General features: G+C 39.9%; 2 protein-coding genes across 2 annotated transcripts in view; one reads left to right on the top strand and one right to left on the bottom strand.

Annotated features, from left to right (window-relative positions):
- Positions 1 to 19,605, bottom strand: part of DNAH9 (dynein axonemal heavy chain 9) — a 577,218-nt gene that overhangs the window by 200,365 nt on the left and 357,248 nt on the right. The window contains exons 44-45 of the mRNA XM_056117744.1: positions 13,396 to 13,558; positions 2,650 to 2,773 (exon numbers count right to left, since the gene is read on the bottom strand). Coding sequence (XP_055973719.1) covers positions 2,650 to 2,773; positions 13,396 to 13,558 — 287 coding nt within the window. The remainder of the gene's footprint in view (positions 1 to 2,649; positions 2,774 to 13,395; positions 13,559 to 19,605) is intronic.
- On the top strand, positions 13,785 to 15,626 carry LOC130027093 (AP-3 complex subunit sigma-1-like). The gene is made up of 2 exons (XM_056117752.1): positions 13,785 to 13,796; positions 14,941 to 15,626. The coding sequence occupies exons 1-2, from the start codon at positions 13,785 to 13,787 to the stop codon at positions 15,541 to 15,543; spliced, it is 615 nt and encodes a 204-aa protein (XP_055973727.1). The 3' UTR covers positions 15,544 to 15,626.

Here is a 19,605-nt window from a genome sequence, read left to right as displayed (position 1 = left end):
GTTCACAGGGTAGGGCTCCAGAAATTCATTTGAATATGAGAAAAATTGTTTTTTTAAATGAAAATTACTTAGTTGGGGGATAAAATTTCAATTGGTAAAAATTCAACAAAGCTTCTGTAATGTGTTTCATATTATTTTACAAGAAGGTGATTTGGTTGAATTGGAGCCAGCTGAAAGACATGGCGGCATGGCTGGAATGTTTAAAGCATTTTTATTGTTGTTCATTTTGGGGCCATATCCAATTGTGTTCAGGGATTACTCCTACCTTTGTTTTCAGTAATCTCTCCTAGTGGTGTTTGGGGAACCATATACTGTAGCAGGGATCTAACCCAGTCAGCTGTGTTAAAAGCAATCATCTCACAGGCCAGTACTATCTCTCAGGCCCCCAGAGCTATTAGTTTTTGAAAGCACTATTTTATATATTTGGTTGATTTAAAAATTAGACATTTGAGGGGCCAGCTTTAGGGTGGGAGGGTTGTTTAATGTCTCATAATTTTGTAAAATAATTAAAGGTGAGTTTGTGTTGTAGGTGAAATACTGTTGTAAAGGTGGTCAGGTATTAAAAGACAGTTTTTTAAAAGAGGGCTGCTGAAGAAAAGGTTTTAGCAGAGGCAAACTCTTAAAAGAAAACAATCAAATTGGTTTGTTCTCTGAAGCCTTGAATATGGATCCTTCTTTGCTTGCTTGCTTGCTTGTTCCACTCTGGAGAAACCAGTATTCTCTCTTGAACATGTATTCTGGTGTCTCTTCTCACATCTTTCTAAGTAAATGTCATTCGGTAAAAACTGTCTTGCTTCACAAACGAAAACACAAATCAAATAGGCTGAGTTTGAAGGGAAATGCAAATTTGGGATCTGTGTAATGCTTGTAAACACAATAAGAAACCTGGAACTCCTGAAGGCTGCTCAAAGAGAATGAGAGCAAGGCCTGAATTAGACACCATATTTCCCAGAATACTCACTGCCACAGCATAGGTGTAGCATTGATTTTTAAGTAATACCAGCATAATTAAAAAGCTCCACTAAACATAATTGTTGCGTACCACTGTTTTTATAAAAATTTGGTATAGTATCTGTAACATTTATGCTGTGAAATAAGAAAAGTGTTTATGGTAGAGACAAAAAAGGTGAGGGTGAAAAGGGGTACAAAATTCAAAGCAGACAGTGACTCTGAAACGGTGAAGTACCTAGGGATTACATGAAAGGAACCATCCTTCAGGTATTCTACATCTGACGTTGATATAGACTAGTGAGATATAATTTGATTATGGTCTTTAAACTTTATGAACAAAAGAGTAATTCAATCAAAGAACTAGCGGATGGACTGTGGACAAATGGACTTTCAGGAATGCTGGGAAACTGGAGGCAGTTTTATTCAGGAACATCTATCTGTTCACTAAATTTGAATGTTTTCTTTCTTCTCCCCTCTTCTCTCTTTTCTTGTTATTTTTTTGGCCACATATGGGGTGCTCAGGACTTACTGAGCTTAGCAACTGCTCCTGATGGTGTTGGGGATCCATGTGGGATGCCAGGATGGAGCTCAGGCAGCTGCGTGCCAGGTGAGCGCCTGCCACTGTCCTGCTGCTCTGGACTCTGAATTTGTTTTTTTAACCACACAAAAAGGTACATATGTAGATGTTGAATTTTTTTTAAGATCCAGGAAAGAATATTTTCCTGTTAATTACTGTTATATATCTTATGTATGTTATATATACTTTATAAAATTACATATACATGATATACTTTTTATATATAATTTACATTATATAAAGTATATACGAACTTTATATATTATATATTATAGTTATATTTTATAAATATATTGTTTGTAAAGTTTATATATACTTTATATAACTCTTGGAGAGCCCGGCAAGCTACCGAGAGTATTCGATATGCCAAACACAGTAACAACAAAGTCTCCAATGGAGACGTTACTGGGCCTGCTCGAGCAAATCGACGATCAACGGGAGGGCCTTTACCTTTACCTTTATATTATATAGTTTTTTTTCTGGAATGGTTGACAAATCTTGAATTTCTAAGCAAATAAGAACAGTAGGGTATCAATAATTGAATTTTCCACTGAAGCCTTTTTGTACATAGTCACAGTGCAATTTACAGACCTCGTGAAAGTATTTGAAAAGCAAAGAAAACCATGCAGAGATATCTGCTCCTACTTCTACTTTGCTTTCATAAAGTTTTGAATACTTGATTAGTCAAATTGGAAACCTAAGCATGACCAATTATATAAGTTTTCTGTATGCACATTCCTGATAATACCCAACTAACCTGAAGTATATTCATTCTCATATGTCTTGTGTATAGGAAAGATAACATCATTTACTTTGGCTTATCAAGTCACCAGGCACTTTAACCCATGCTTCTAATAAAGTGATCTAGTATCACTAAGAGAACCCCAACACTAATATTTTGTTTGCACTGAAAAGAGAATAGAGACCTTGGAGAGAAGGCCAGAAGAGAACGGAGACTTTGGAGAGAAGGCCAGCACCGATCCTGTTAAGGAATTAATGAACCAGTCTTACACTGTAGCATTTCTCCCCAGCCCTGCTCATTTCTGCTAGTCTCCACCTTTGAATGCCAGTAACTCCAGGAAGCATTTATTAACAACATTCAGGGGCAAAGAGTCTCTTACCAGATGCCAAGAGATCATTAATGAGTACAAGAAATTTCTCATCAGCCACTTGAGCATCTGTCATGAGAAACACTGTGCTGAGATTCTTCACTCCAGCTTTCAAGCACAATCCTGCCAGATCTACCTGCAGAAATAAGAATGATTTGAGAGATGTGCAACTCACAACTTTTAGGAATGGAAACAGTTTTTGTTTCCTTACATGGGAAAAGAGCAAAGTGGCAGTGAGAGGTACAGAAGATGACCATCTTGCATTGAAAGACAGAAATATATGTCTAAATCCAGGTCTCAATCAAAAAAGACCTAAGTAAATAAAATTAAGCTGACAATTTATGGTGCTTCTGCATTGTACAAAGCAGCAACAGCTTACCAGAGTGGGTGACTTTCGCTGGTCTTGAAGTCATATAAGCCTTGGTCACTGACTTGGAAGAGAAATATGTCAAGTACAAACTGTATAACATACTCTTCAAACTCACTCCAGAGGAGCCAGAGAGAGAATACTGTGGGTAGGACACTGGCCTTACATGTGGCCAACCCCAGATTTGATCCCCAGTAACCCCATATGGTCCCCACAGCCTTGCCAGGAGTGACCCTTGAGCAAAGCTTGGTGTAGTTAAAAAATGAAAAACAAAACTCACTCCAGAAAGACTTACGTTGGAATACTATATGAAGTAACACAGAACCATCACCTAGTAAGGAAGTATATACCATCAAAACTGTAGCTAAATAAAAAAAAGTCCTAAGATTCCTATACCTAATTAATTTTTTTCCTACTATTTTTTCCCTGCTACTTGAATCAGATATTCTGGTAGTTATCCTTTGCTATTATGGCTTTTTTTTCAAAATATGATAATCTAACCACATCCAAGCTATAATAAAAAAGCAAGATTTCATATATTCTTATAGATAAGTAGTGTTACATTATGTATATACCACATTAAAAATTATAATCTAGATATGTGGCTACAGTAGTGTTGATGGTTGTGGCACTGAGGTACAAAATTATTAGACACCTTGCCATCACAAAAGTGTCTAAGATCTTCTGACACAGCCTTTATATAATTTCTAGTTTTCCTCTTCATTCCCTTTTTCTCCTTCCACTACTTTATAATTAGAGTTTTATAATCGAAAGTCCAAGCTTTTTCATGGTTTCATTTCTATTTCTTTGTTTTATCTCTCTGCATCTCTTTGATTCCACTGTTCTTCCTGCATTAACATATGCCTCAGAGACCTGGGCCCTACGCAAACAAGATGAGAACACTATTCAGGTCTCCCAAAGAAGAATAGAAAGAGCTATGCTTGGAATATCACATTTCACTCAAATGAGAGAAAGAATCCGGAGTTCTGACATCCGTCTACGATCAAGAATCAGGGATCAGGGACGCTGTCTCATTTGCCAAGGTGTCGAAAATCAGATGGGCTGGTCATGTAATGAGATTTAAATACGACCGCTGGAGTAGAGCTGTTACCGACTGGATTCCACGGGATGTCAAAAGACCGTGTGGCTGCCCACCTACCAGATGGTCAGACTTCTTCGTCAAGATCATGAACGATCGGTTTGAGGCCCTTCATGTTCCCGGAGCGAAGAGATGCCATTGGGCTACACTAGCACGCGACAGGGACAAATGGAGACGTTACTGGCGCCCGCTCGAGCAAATCGACGACTAACGGGAAGTTAAGTGATTAAGTGATTAAGTGATCTCTCTGCATGCCACCGTTGAGTAAGATACCATCTTTGGTATTTGCCCGTCTCCCTCTCATTTTTTAAAACATGATAGCCCCCAGTTCTATTCATGGTTGGAACAGCAAGACTTCTGCAGCAAGCTTCATTTTTTCCCTACAGCTGCATAACATTTCATGTGTGTATATACCACAACTTTATACATTCATCTGAAATTTGGATTATTGCTATATCCTGGATATTATATATTTTTTCAAATTAATATTTTTGTGCTTTGGGGGTATATGCCAAAGACCATAACCACTGGGTCATATGGGAGTTCTAGTTTTATATCTATTTTGGAAAAAAATCTTTATGCTGTTTACCTTAGAAGTTGAGCTAGAATTCTCTCTCTCTCTTCTTCCTTTGCTTTCCCTCCTTCCCTCCCTCCCTCCCTCCCTCCCTCCCTCCCTCCCTCCCTCCCTCCCTCCCTCCCTCCTTCCCTCCTTCCCTATGATGAGGACTTCTAAAACTGAACTGAATAATTTTGGAGATAGTGCTTATCCTTGCCATGTGCTTCATATAAAAGGGAAGGTTTTCAATTTCTCACCATTGTGTGTGAAGTTGGTTATGGGTTTGCTTTAAATCACCATTGCCATTTTTAGGTCTGTTTCTTATATCCTTATTTTATTGAAGGTTTTACCATGAATGGTGTTAAATTTTGTCAAAAGATATCTCTGCATCTATTGATATGGTCACATGGTTTTATCTTTCTTTTTTGCTTATATGGTGTAGTACATTCATTGATTTGCTTATACTGAACCATCCTTGCACTCCTGGAATGAACCCTACTTGAAGATAGTGCATGTTCTTATGTTCCTGTTTAAAATTATTTAATCTTATTCACTGAGATATTGTTAAGGAATGTTGCATTAATGATTTACCGGAATACTGGTTTGTCATTTTTCTTTTTTGTAATAATTCTTTTTGCTTTAGGTATTTGGATAATATTGACTTCAGACAGCTATTAAAAAGCGTTCCCTTTGATATTTTAGAAGAGCTCAAGAAATATACATAGTATGCTTTCTTTGAAGGTTTGTTAGAACTCAATCTTGTCTAGATCTGGGTTTTTTTTCGTGGGGAGATTGTTAAGTACTGTTTCAATTTCCTTGTGATTGGTCTGCTCAGTTTTCTACTAACTCCTGATTTAATTTTGGGAGATCGTGTGAGCTTTTGAATTTTGAGATGATTGTTGTAATTTTCCCCTTTTCATTTCTCATCTGATTTTTCTTTCTTCTGATACTCATGAGTTTTGCTAAGGACTGCCAATCGTATTTAATCTTTTCAAAATTTATCTGCAGATTTTATTAATCCTTTCCTTTTTATTGTTTTCTTGATTTCTACATATTTTCTTTCTACTCACATCTTTCTTATTTAGTTTCAAATTACTGAGAGTGTCTCGCCCGCATGGCAAAGCCTGGCAAGCTACCCGTGAAGGACTTGATATGCCAAAATGGTAACAACAAGTTTCACAATGGAGACATTACTTGGCCCGCTCGAGCAAATCGATGAACAGCACGTGGACAGTGCTACAGTGCTACAGTGCTACTTACTTTAGGATTCATTTGTAATTCTCTGTAGGTTCTCAGGCTGAAGTGTAGTTTATTTGAGCTTTTTCCTGTTTCCTGATGTAACCCTGTATTGTTACCCTGAACTTCCCCCTTTACTGCTGTTTTTCCTGTGTCCCATAAGTTCTGATAGTTTATAATCTCATTCTTGTTTGCTTTTAGAAATACTTTTATTTCTTTTTTGATTTTTTCTTTGATCAACTTGTTTTTCAACAATGGTTAAAAAGACAGTTCAGTCTCTAAATCTTGGAGTGTTCTCCAATGTTCTTTTCATGATTAATTTCTAGCTTTATGTCTCTGTGGTTTGCCACTGTCACTGTCACTGTCCTCCCATTGCTCATTGATTTGCTCGAGCAGGCACCAATAATGTCTCCATTGTGAGATTGTGGCTACTGTTTTTTGGCATATTGAATATGCCACGGGGAGTTTGCCAGGCTCTGCCATGTGGGCGGGATACTCTCGGTAGCTTGCTGTGCTCTCTGAACGGGACAGAAGAATCAAACCTGAGTCAATTGTAAAAATACTGTGGTTTATAAAAATTAATGTAATCTCTGCTTTTATGGCTTTGAGGACACTCAAATTGTGCCCAATTGTATTATGTATCCTAGAAAATGTCCCACGTGTGCTAAAGAACATATATTAAAACTTTGGTGGGGGTTGTGAACATTGTCTTTGTGAGATTCAGCTGTAATCAGACCTTTCTACACTCACGGTCGAAGTTGGTTAGCATTTGTGCCGCTTGGCTGATGTTTGGTGTTATTAGAACGATGTCATCAGCAAAGCGGAGGTGGTGTAGCTGCTGACCATCTATCTTCACTCCCATTCCTTCCCATTCCAGTTGTTGCATGATGTTCTCGAGGGTGGCACTGAAGAGTTTCGGTGAAATAGTATCACCCTGCCAAACCCCATTCTTGACATGGATGATCACTTCTTTGTAGAATGGTGAGATCCTGGTAGTGAATCCGTAATACAGCTCACGGAGGATCCTGATGTATTGAGTTTGAACGCCCTGATTGGCTAGGGCTTCGATGACCGCTTCCATCTCAACAGAATCAAAGGCCTTCTTTAAATCAATGAACGTTAAACAGAGCGGCATCTTGAACTCCCGAGAAACCTCAATGAGCTTGGTTATCGTGTGGATATGGTCGATGGTGCTGAATCCTTTGTGGAATCCGCTTGCTTGCATGGTTGTCCTTCATCTAGTGTTCTGCCCATCCTATTCAGGATGACTCAAGTGAACAGCTTGTAGATGACAGACAATAGGCAGATCGGGTGATAGTTGCCAATGTCGTGGTTGTCTCCCTCTTGTATAGTAGTACAGTTCTACCTGTTTTCCACTGGGACGAAACCTGGCATTCAGAGAGGTAGCTGTGAAGAGCCAAGCCAGTGTATTGATGAGTACTGACAGTAGGTTCTTCAGATGTTCAGGTCTGACCTTGTCTGGACCAGGTGCTCTTTGTTTCTTTACCGACGAGATGGTGTGTCAAGTGTCGGATTTTGGAAGGGAGAACATTGGAATGACATATCCATCCTGAGGAATTTGGTATGCGGTCAAGTGGACGTGGCTATTAAAGAGATCTGAGTAGAAGTCATGAATAATTTTCCCCATTGCCCTTTTGGACAATGTGATACATCCATCAGAATGTCGGAGGGCAGTCATCTTGGTCTTATAGTTGGTGAAGGACAGGCGGGCATGACGAATGCTTTTCCTGGCTTCTGCCGCATCTACCAGCACAGCTCCTCTTCTCTCTTTGAGGTCTTCCTTGATCGCTTCTCTGCACTGCCTTGTGAGCTCGGACATTCTCTTGCGGTTGCCTGAGGCATGTGCTAAGTCACGTTGGCGAATAAGCTCAAGAGTTTTCAAAGACAGGCTTTTTTTTGTGGTTATCTCTCTTTTGCCGTTCCTTGCACAATCATGGAGGTGCTGAACCAGTTGATCATATTCCTTGTCAATGTTGTCAATGATGGCATCTTCTTATGTTGCCGCAACAGAGCCAAAGAGCTTCCAGTTGGTGGTTGTGCTGGGAGTTCTCTTCTTAAACTTTGTATTCCTTTCTCCCTGCTCTGTGAAGTAGAATTTTGCATGAAGGAGATGGTGGTCCGATCCCGTTTTGAATTTTGAGATAACAGCTACATCAGTCAGGCAAAAACCGTCGATTGAATATGATGTGGTCAATTTTGTTGTGGAACTGTCCACTGGGATACTCCCCTGTCCAATGTTTAGATTCAGCTTTCTGAAACTGTGAGTTACCAAGGATGGTCTTGGTCGACATGATGAACTCAGACAGTCTGTCACCCTGTTCGTTCCATTCTAGGCCATGGGTTCTGATGTGGAGTTCTTCGACTGATCTTCTCGGTCCTATCTTGGCATTAAAATCACTGACAATGATCTTGTAGAAGGTGTGGTTTTCTTTATAGAACTTCTCCAGCTCTATGTAGAGCTTCTCAATTTCTCCATCATAATTGGATGTTGGTGTGCAGATAATGAAGATAGAAACTGCTGGTAGTGAGCCACATCTATTCAAGTATAATCGCCAATTCGGGTTGTTAGGCATTCGAATGAATCAATGCTCATGGCTAAGTTCATGTTGACAAGGACACTGACACCACCGATGCCTCTTTTGTCGCATGTTCCAAGGAACAGTTCTCCAATGTAGAAAACGGCGTGTTGTGATTGATGCCTTCTCATCTCGGTCAGACCAATGATGTTGTACTTGACCTTTTGTGCTTGTACCATCAGATCCTCAATGGATGCATCAGATACCACCTTTTGTGCATTGAAAGTACAGACAGTCATTTTTGTCTTTCTTCATTTTGGCAGCCTAGTTCGGCCTTGAGATTTTTTCAACCTCTCCTTCCACATCCTTCTCAATTCTGCCGTATTCAGGGTCAGGGGAATGAGACCCATTGTATTTACTGGATTTGGCATATTGAATACACCACTGATAGCTTGCCAGGCTCTGCTGTGTGGGTGGGATATTCTCGGTAGCCTGAAAACACAAATAAACTTTACAAGTGTTCCTATTCAGGCATATGTGCTGATATGATACTTTGAATAGCCTTCCGGGTTTTCTGAGAGCAAGAACTAGAGTATAAGAAGTCGCTTCCGGGAGCTTGGTGTTATAATCTCTGGATCCTGGCCATTTATGGGTTTACACGGCAGTTGGTGGGTGTAACTGTCTAGCTACTGGAAGGCCCAGTTCTGAACTGAGCAGGCTTGGAGATCTCAGCCCCAGGTCCTGCATAACTGGGTTCCTCTGCCAGTTTCTTCATGCTGAGGCTCATCCAAGCATGTGGAGAGTGGTCTCAGCATGGCTTTGGCTGGGTCCTGGAGACCTTCAGCTGTCGGACCCTGGTGAGGACAGCCAGGCACGGGGTTAGGAGACTCTTCTTTGTTCTCTTCCGGGAGCTTGGTGTTATAGTCTCTGGATCCTGGCCATTGATATTTGTTCTGATAAAAAATATAAACTTCCCTGATGTTTTTTTATTTTGGTCTACATTATGTATGGTAACTTTCAGTGTGAGCTGGTGTTTGTGTGAGAGCTCAGTATTTTTTTCCTCATAGGTAGCAGAGAGTTGGGTTTTGTTTCTTGATCCATCCAGTCATTCTGTCTTTATTTTTTTTTTTTTTTGGCTTGTGGGTCACACCCGGCAATGCACAGGGGTCACTCCTGGCTCTGTATTCAGAAATTACCCCTGGAAGTTCTCAGGGGACCATATGGGATGTTGGGTATCGAACTTGTGTCAGCGTGTGCAAGGCAAATGCCCTACCTGCTGTGCTATCGCTCCAGCCCCTCATTCTGTCTTTTGACAGGAGAGCTCATTCAGTTGATGTTTGAAAAAATTATTAACATCAAAGAAATTGTTGCATTTATATGAGGATTTAGTTTAGTTTTTTTAAATAAATATTTTGTATTCTTTTATAGGTAGCCAGTATTTTTGTAGGTCTGGTTTAAATATAACAAATGTCTTCAGCTGTTGTTTGAGGATACTTTTTATCACTCCAAATCTGAGTGCTAACCTCACTCACTGAAGTTTTTATAGTTAATGGTTCTCTTCCTCTTCCCTTCCCTTCCTTTCCCTTCCCTTCCTTCCCCTCCCCTCCCCTCCATTCCCCATCCCAACCCTGCTCTCTCACTTCTTCTTCCATCCTCTCCCCTCCTCTCCCCTCCTGTCCCCTCCTCTCCTCTCCACTCCACTCTTCTTCCCTTCCCTCTCCTCCCCTCCTGCTCCCCTCTTCTTCCCCTCCCCTTCCCAATATATTTTGATACTTCTTGAGAACTAAGGGTATTCTTAATATGCTCATCAGTGATCTAGTCACAAAGTCAAGTTGGTGCCTATAGCTCTACTGATTTCTGGTAGCCCCAAATTCCTTGTTCAGATGTCTTAAATGCTTGCAAAATCCATCTGGTGCCAGTGTCTCTGATTTGCGTTCTCTGGAAGACAACATGGGATTTGTGGCACTTGTGTCCTATAGATGCTGTAACACCAAGCTCTAGCTTGTCTGGAATCTTCCCATAGTTTATAGATAGAGTGTCTGACAGTTCATCTGACATCATAATCTAACAGACTTAGACAATGTGACTGGAAATCACAGCTGTTCAGCAGGTTGATCTTTACAGCAACAAGGAAAGTTTTGCATTTGTCAGTTGTGATTAGTGGATGACAGTTCTGCACCTCCAGTTTATGCTACTGTTGCTGCCTCAGTGATGGCCGTCCTCAGTTGAGTTTTTTGGAATTGCTGTTCTCAGCTGTGGCTATCAGTTATTTCCAAATAACTGCCCTTGGCTGTGCTGAGTACAGTTTCCAATCTTTTTCTATTACTATCAGTACAGCTAAAATACTGAAGCATTTTAAACCTTTGTACTAGGACTTATCCATTTTAGGTTTGAAATCAAACCAGTGCACCCACTCTGCTTCCTTTGATTCAAATCTGGCTGCCAGTTCAAATTGTTAGGCAACTGTTACTGAAAGGTACAGCAAGTTCCATTGGAGTGAAGTCAGATTAGCATCATCTCAGGGTGGGATTGAAGCTGAGATGGCTTTGAACCAAGCTACGTGAAGCAGAGGTTGGGACCCTGGGTGGCTGTTCCTTTCCTAGCCTTACCAGGTGTGCCACACTACCTTTTGTTGGGTTTAAGAAGTCCTGAGACTTTGAGTCTTGTGAGAGGCAATATAATAAGTGATTCTGAAAAGCCCAGTAGCTCAGCAGAAATATGTCAGGTGGTAGTTTGGATTAGGGCTGTGCTGCATCAATTTAGGAGGTGAACTTTTGGGGGTGGGGTGGTAGGGGGTGGTTGGTGAAGACTACAACCCTAATGGCTTGACTCACTCAGGAAAGGTGGCTTCTTTTCAGCACATGATCAGCAGCCAATCTTCCTGTTGTGTTGCTAAGACCCAAGTCTTTTTTGTTTTGTTTGTTTGGTTTGGTTTTTAGGGCCACACCTGGTAGTGCTCAGAGCTTACTCCCGATTCTGCACTCAGGAATAACGCCTGGTAGTGCTAGGAGGATCATATGGGATGCCAATGATTGAACCCTGTTGGCTTCATGCAAGACAAATGTCCAACCTTCTGTACTATCCTTCTGGCCCTGACAAGTCTGTTTTTGATTTAGTGATTGCAGGTATAAAATTGATATCCTGTGTGTCCTTTGCATTCAGCCCCCTTCCGCCTTACTTGGCACTTTCTGTAAAGGACCTGCTTGCTTTGCTCAAGTTGGCGTTCCTTTTCTCTTTCAGTCTGTGTTCTCCCTTCCTCCCACCCAGAGGAAGCCCTCCTTAAACCAATGTCTCCTTCCTCTGAGTTGAGTTTTCCTGATGTGGTTGCTGTATTTTTCAGTTAATTTTCTCAGTGATCCCCTCTCAGTTGGCTATGTTCTGTTCAGGCTTTAGGTGTTCTTTGTGTTGATGCCACAGAAGGGCTCACATTATTTTTGGTTATCTTGGCTATACTTGATATGCCAAAATTTCTTTACAACTCATTTGAGACTGTATTTTGGATTATTTCCAGATGTGAGCTATTGTAGATAATGCTGCAATGAATATAGGTGTGCATAAATCTTTTCAAATTACTTTTTATGCTATCTTGAGATAGACACTATGAGGATCATATGGAAGTTCTGCTTTTTTCAATAAGTCTTCACATTGTTTTTCATAGACATTAGCCAGACAACACTCTTACCAGCAGTGAATGAGCATGCCTTTTTCATCTTTTCTTTTCCAACACTGGCTGATCTCAGTCTTTTTTTCCATTAAACATTTTCACTAGTATGAGATAAGAGCAACAAACTTCCTTTCAGATGAACGGTTCTCACCTATTTATGGACTTGCGTATTTATAGGGTTATCTAAAACAATGTTTCTTAATCTCAGTAGAATAATCTAGGGGATGATTTGGAAAACTCAAATGCTAGGGTACTCCCCAAACTAGTTTAGTAGGAATTTCTAGTGGTGAATATGAATGTCAGCATTATTTGAAGAGGATTCCAGCATATAACCAAAGTCAAGAAAATTATTTTAGATAATTCTGCAAAGCAGAACTCACATATTACTATCCTGTCTTCTAATTTTTGGCTCTGTTCAGGAAATATTCCTGGCACGATGCTTAGTTATTACATGTGGCTGTGCTTAAGGGACCATATCTGGATATCCATACCTGGATATTGAATTTGAGTTGGCCGCAAACACCTCAATCCCTATACTATCTATCCAAACTCATGTCTTCTATGTTTTTTTGAAGTGTTAAATATTCACTAACTTTTTTGAGGTGATAAATATTCAGAATAATATTATGAAGTGTCATAATATTCACTATCAGGTTATATGCCAGGCATTTAGTCAATTTCCTAAAGGCTGAGTTGGTATCATAGCAACAATGAGCAGTTTTGTTTTGTTTTTTAAACTGAGAGACTCTAAGTGCAGATGGGTAGGTTTAGCTCAGTCCTCCCTGAAATTCTCTCAGTGACAAAAAGAGCAGCATCCTATTGGAGATGACTTCCTAGTTCTCTATCATGCCTTTATTATTGCCATAAACGGAAAGGAGAGTTTTGCAAAAAGTGACCTATGAAGGCTATATATAAATGCCCATTTCCTCTTTCCAGAGCATAACTCATGGATCCTAAATCTGATATTTTAATTCAGGAAATATCAGCCAGTGGTTATTGACCTGTCTTTCTGAAATATGAATTTCTAATAAAACTTGGGCAGACTATCAGAATTCCTCATAAATCTAGTTGAATTTTAAGAAAGCCCGAGGATGAATTTGATATAGATGTGCTTTCAATTTGGGGGAGAACATACTATAACAAGAACAGCTGAGGTCACACAATTTCAGACCTAGAAACGGCTAGTGTTCTCAGGCTGTTTCTAATGAGGAAATAGCCTTCCAAGGCACCATGGAATTGAAGAGTTAATAAAAGAAGGAAGGACATTGTCACTTCCCCTCGGCTCCCCAGCCTACTTACCTTAAAATCAGTGATCTGATAACCTTTCCTCAGTGTGATCTGGAATACATCCATGGAGCTGATGAAAGCTGCAAGCCTTGTCAGACTCTGCTTGCCACTCCCACCAACACCAACCAACAGAGCATTTCCCCGTGGGGATTCCAAGATGCGACTGATATGGCAGCTAAAGAGAAGGGAACAGAGGCATTGAGCAGTGTCAGACTTAGGTTGTCAGGACCATCCATAATGGTCTGAAAATTAGTACCCTCGCAGGCCCACCATGGACTGAGTTCTGAGAAATGAATTAATTAGTAACCATAACTCGTTTTACCTTCCTGCCCAAGGATTTTCATTAAGTCACAACCTTCTGTGAATTAGTGGTAGTAGAGGAAGAATTCTCAAAGTCAGGCATGACTAGAGATGTGGGATCAGAGATGAAGGAAAGAGGCTTGTACTCCTTTCCCAGCCAAGACAAACCTGACTCTATCACATAGCCCTACTTTATTTTATCTTACATGTTTTTATTTTTAGGTAAGATAATGGGGCAGAAAAAGTGGAAATCTTACAGCTAGAGAAACAAAAATTAGAAAAAATCAGGAAGTCTAAAAACTAAGAAGGAATAGAACTTTTTATCTTAGAAAAGGAGCATAAGTGGGCTTCTGGGTACCAGAACTCTGTCACCCCTCTCCCTCTCACTATGGTGAGGCTCTGGATATAAAGTGTTGACCAGGGACCCTGAGTGTCTCCACCTTGCTAACCCTAGCCCCTCAATGAGGGAGTCGCACTGTCTGACATCAGCTCTAATTCTTTGAACCCAGAAACCGTGTTCACATGAGATTATTACTAAACACAATTTCATATTGAAGACAGTGAATTCAGTGACTAGACTTCACTAACTAATACAGTCCATATATCTCAGTCAACAAATGGAATGACTATTTAAATACTATTAAATTATAGACTAATAGCAGTACACGGTAAGAGAAATAATCTGAAAACAGAGGTGTTCTCAGCAGCCCTCTGTTCTAAGCAACTAAACACATCAGTTCTTAAGTAACTGGGGACCTATTCCTCCAATACCAAGCCACATAAAAATCAACAATAAAGAAACTAAGGAACCCAACTGCTGTGTCATACAAAGATAGAAACTAAGGAAAATATTCAAACCCATTAAAATCCTCAAGACTGATTGATAGGGACCTGAAATCAACATTGTGATATTGCCAATTAAAATTAAGCAAGAACTGGCCAGTTAAATTAAGCAATCACTAGATGAGAAATCCAACCAACTCAACGAAGAACTGATTCAGAGAACTGATTCAGAGAATGACAGAGTCCATACAAAATGAATGAAAGGAACTAAAGAATATAAGCTATCGTGGCAGAATTGTACAGGTGGAGAACCACAGAGAGGAAGTTAATAAAATGCAAACCAACATTGACAGGGAAATGACAAAAGAAAAAAGCACTAGAGGGGCGCGTGCGGGAAGGGGCTGGTGAGGAAGGATCACCGGTGAGATCCTGAGGCGAGGCTCACTTGCACCCGACCCCGCCCGTGGCCCCCAGCGCCCACCGAGTCGTCATGGCTCAGCCAAGATCAAGGCAATTCTCATCTTCAACAACCAGGGGAAGCCGTGGAAGTTCTACCAGCCCTACAGTGAAGATACACAACAGCAGATCATCAGGGAGACATTCCATTTGGTATCTAAGAGAGATGAAAATGTTTGTAATTTCCTAGAAGGAGGATTATTGATTGGAAGATCTGACAACAAACTGATATACAGACATTATGCAACATTATATTTTGTTTTCTGCGTAGATTCTTCAGAAAGTGAACTTGGCATTTTAGACTTAATTCAGGTTTTTGAGGAAACACTAGACAACTGTTTTGAAAATGTTTGTGAACTGGATTTAATTTTCCATGTAAACAAGTTTCACAATATCCTTGCAGAAATGGTGATGGGGGCAATGGTCTTGGAGACCAATATGAATGAAATTGTCACAAAAATTGATGCACAAAACAAACTGGAGAAATCTGATGCTGGCTTAGCAGGAGCTCCAGCCCATGCTGTATCAACTGTAAAGAATATGAATCTTCCTGAAATCCCAAGAAATATTAACATTGGTGACATCAGTATAAAAGTACCAAACCAGCCCTCTTTTAAATAAAAAATTATAAAGACCACTCCCAGGTAAAATCCAGTGGGAACAAGTCTTCTAAGTTTGCCATGCAGTTGTTTACGAAAAATAGAGGGGAGTCTTAACTTTTGCTCTTGGATTTAAGTCAAGGTACTGTATAGAATTTGTTTAAATCAGTATGGAAGTTCAATGTTGCTTTTCTTGTTTAGTGGTTTTAAAGAAATTGAGTAGTTTTGGTGTAATTTTTCTTTTTCTTCCTAAACGGCATTCCTGTTTCCACCTAAGGCATGCCTCTATGTATTGGCTACCACAGTATTTCAAAAAGTGTTTGAGACATTTCTTTAAATTATGTACAACACAAAATGTTTGGTGTTTTGTATGGATCACAAGTGCAGCATTCCTTAATTCTTTTGTACTTGTCATAATTGTTAAAGAACCAAGTATGTATTGTATGAAAACATGACCTTTTTCTCTTAGTTGAAATAAACTCCAAGGTAACTGGACTTCAAAAGCAAATAAAAAGAAAAGAAAAGAAAATAACACTAGAGTAGGAGAAAATGTAATTAGTACATAGCAGCTAGAGAAACATTCTCCAAATTATAAGAATATCAGGAGAGGAAAATGAGAAAGCAGAACAAGTGGTGGGAGAGATCATTGCTGAGAAATTTTCCACTCTCTGGAGGGAAGCTGATACGTAGATCCAAGAGACCTAATGATTACCAAGCAAAATAAACCCCACAGAACAACTCCAAGACAAATAATAATCAAAATGGCAGAATCAAAAGAGAGAAAAAACTTCTTAATTCTTCTAGAGAGAAAAGAACGTTAAATATAAGGGAAACAATGTAAGAACAATCACAACAGATCTCTCATATGTAATACAAGAGTGTAGAGTGTAATGACACATTTAAATTTCTCACTGAAAGAACTTTTAACTTGCAGTTCACTACCACGCAAAGCCTCATATAGGTGAGAGAGAAGAATCAAAGGACTCTCAGACAAACAAGAGCTGACAACATTATCTTTTTTTTTTATTATTAGTGAAACACCATGAGGTACAGTTGTAGATTTACAATTTTTTGTGCTTGGGTTTCTATTATACAATGATCAAATACCCATCCCTCCACCAGTGCCCATTTTCCACCACCATGGATAATATCCCTCCCACCCCCATCCCTCCCGTCCCACCCTGCCTCTGTGGCAAGGCATTCCCTTTTGTTCTCTCTCTCCTTTTGGGTGACAACATTATCTTTAATGAAACTGGTCCTGAATGAGATACTGAATGGCCATTTATAGAAACCAAACAGAAGCAAAACCCTACACAGTAAAATGGCAACATGGCCTTTTATATCAATATTCTCTCTGAGTGTCAAAGGACTAAACTCTCCTATCAAAAAACAGAGTGGCGGGATAGATTAGGAACAAAATCCATTCATTTGCTGCTTACAGGAAACACAGCTAAAATTAGATGGTAGACACAGGCTTATAGTGAAAGGGTGGAAAACAATCATATAAGTCAATGGTGAACAGAAAAAAATGAGAGTCATATTTATATCAGACCAAATAGCATTTGATGTAAAGAAATGAATAAGAGATAGGGATGGACATTATTTTTGGTGAAGGAAACAATAGACCAAGAAGTACTCACGTTATCACGTATGCACCAAGTGTAGGATCAGCAAGGTTTATAAGGTTTTTGATCACAAATCAAAAGAACCATATGGTTGGAAACACAATAGTAGTGGGGGATTTCAACACTCCACTGTAATCACTAGACAGATCAGTTAGACAGAATATCAGGAAAGACATAAAAACCCTAAATGAAGGGCTAGAACGTGGATTAGTGGATATAAACAGGACCTTATATTCTCAAAAACCCAAATCACATTCTTCTCTAGTGCACATGGGGCCTTCTCCCAGATAGATCACATATTAGACATAATACAATCCTTCATAAATTTACAAACATAAAAATCATACCAAGAATCCTATCAGATCATAATACCACAGAGATAGAAATTAATCATCAGGGCATGGTGAGGGATGACATCGAAAAGACAGGCCCTGTCTGCAGCCACAGGTACAGATAAGCACCTAGGCTGGAAGGGATACCTGCATTCTTAGAAATGCACCGGCAGTAGGATTTGAACTGTAACCCAGGATCTGTGCCAGCTCATGTCCCCTTATCCCACAGGTAAAATAGCAGTGAGGATGGTGGCCTCCAGGACAAGGCCCCCAGTTAATTTCATAGTGCATTGGATCAATCTCCCAGCCTTCTAAACCAAACTCTTGTGAGGACAGCCTGGCTACCCAACCATATTAGGCCAATAGTCCACTATTCCTATCAAAATATCCCCCAAACCTAATAAAATAACACTGAATGCAAGAATCTTTACAACCCCAATCTAAAAGAACATGTCCCTGGAATCAGCGCTAGAGGCCCTATACGAGTCACACACACAGAAGCACCAAAGAGGAAGATAATATCATTGAAGGGGAAAGTGGAGGCCACCATCTACTGAGCTCCCATACAGTCCTCCCTGACAGTGACAGGCGGAAACTGGAAGTGAACTGGGAAGATCCACCTCTAAACTGCCACATCATCATGGGGAAACAGTGCAGATCCCCACAACAAGGAGTGAATGAAGAAAAGAACCCTGAAGTCTCAACAAGGAATACCCACATAATAATCTCTCTGATAAAGAATTTAGAGATGAAATGGTGAGGATGCTTAATGAGCTCAAAAAACAGTGGAATGTAGAGCCAATTAAATACAGGAGTATATGAAAGAAATAGTGGAATTGGAGTCAATAAAATACAGAAGAAAATCAGAGCAAAAATAAGAAAATTATGACAGAAGTGTCAGTAATAAAACTTTTTGGTAGATGAAATAAAAAACTCAGTCGGTGTCCTCAACAGTAGAATGACAAATAGCTGAATACAAAATCAGTGAGCTTGAAGATGAGCTTTAGAAAGCATCTAGGCAACAATTAAAAAAGGGGAAAATATCTCAAAATAGCTCAAGGTCAGATAAAGATGTAAGAGGATGAATTCAAGAGGAACAATACAAGAATCATGAGTCCCAGAGGGATAGGAAGGCAAACCCAATGAGGTAGTAAAGACATCATTGCTCTAAAGATCCCAGAGGTGGAGAATGCAGCCATCTAAATTCAAGAAGCCCAAAGGGCACCAGTTAAAAAAGACCCTAATAAAAAGTCTTCAAGACATATCATAATCAGAATGATGAATACCACAGATAGAGTCACAACGCTGTGAGCAGCAAGATCAAAGAAGGGAATCACATACAAAGGAGCATCCCTTATGAAACCTTCTGGACCTGAAGACAGTGGTGGGATATAATGAAAAAAGTCACTGAAATGAACACCCCACTAAGAATACTTTATCAGGCTAGACTCTCATTTAGATTTAAAGGAAGAAAACACAGATTCTTGTATAAACAACAGTTCAGGAATTTCATAGACATAAAGCCAACTTTAAAATAAGAACTGTAAGACAAGATAAACCCCACAAACATAACAAACTTCTACAGAAAGATGGCAAAAGAAAAAAAACATGCCAAGAATCTTTCTCAATGGTGTAAACACAATAATTAAGAGAACAAAGTGGCAAAATAGATTTACGGTCACGGTCCTCCCGTTGTTCATCGATTTACTCGAGCGGGCCCAGTAACGTCTCCATCATGAGACTTGTTGTTACTGTGTTTGGCATATTGAATATGTCATGGGTAGCTTGCCAGGCTCTGCCGTGCAGGCGAGATACTCTCGGTAGCTTGCCGGGCTCTCTGAGAGGGGCAGAGGAACCGAACTTGGATTGGCCATTTTGGCTGCTTGTAAGGCAAACGCCCTACCGCTGTGCTATTGCTCGGCAAAATGGACAAAAAAATCTGATTCCAACATTCTGCTGCCTAAAGAGTCAGAGCAAACACAGACTCAAAGGATGGAAAAACAATCCTTCAAGCAATCAGCTCCCTCAAAAAGGCCTGGGTGACCATACCAGTATTCAAAAACATAGATGTTAGGCTGAAAAAGAGTAGAAGGATATGTACATCAGGAAGAAATCACACTCCTAAAC

This window comes from Sorex fumeus, unplaced genomic scaffold (genome assembly GCF_029834395.1).
Source record: "Sorex fumeus unplaced genomic scaffold, SorFum_2.1 ptg000036l, whole genome shotgun sequence".
Lineage (NCBI taxonomy): Eukaryota > Metazoa > Chordata > Mammalia > Eulipotyphla > Soricidae > Sorex > Sorex fumeus.
The sequence above is the reverse complement of the archived record's forward strand: the minus strand, read 5'-3'. Positions and strand labels throughout refer to the sequence as shown.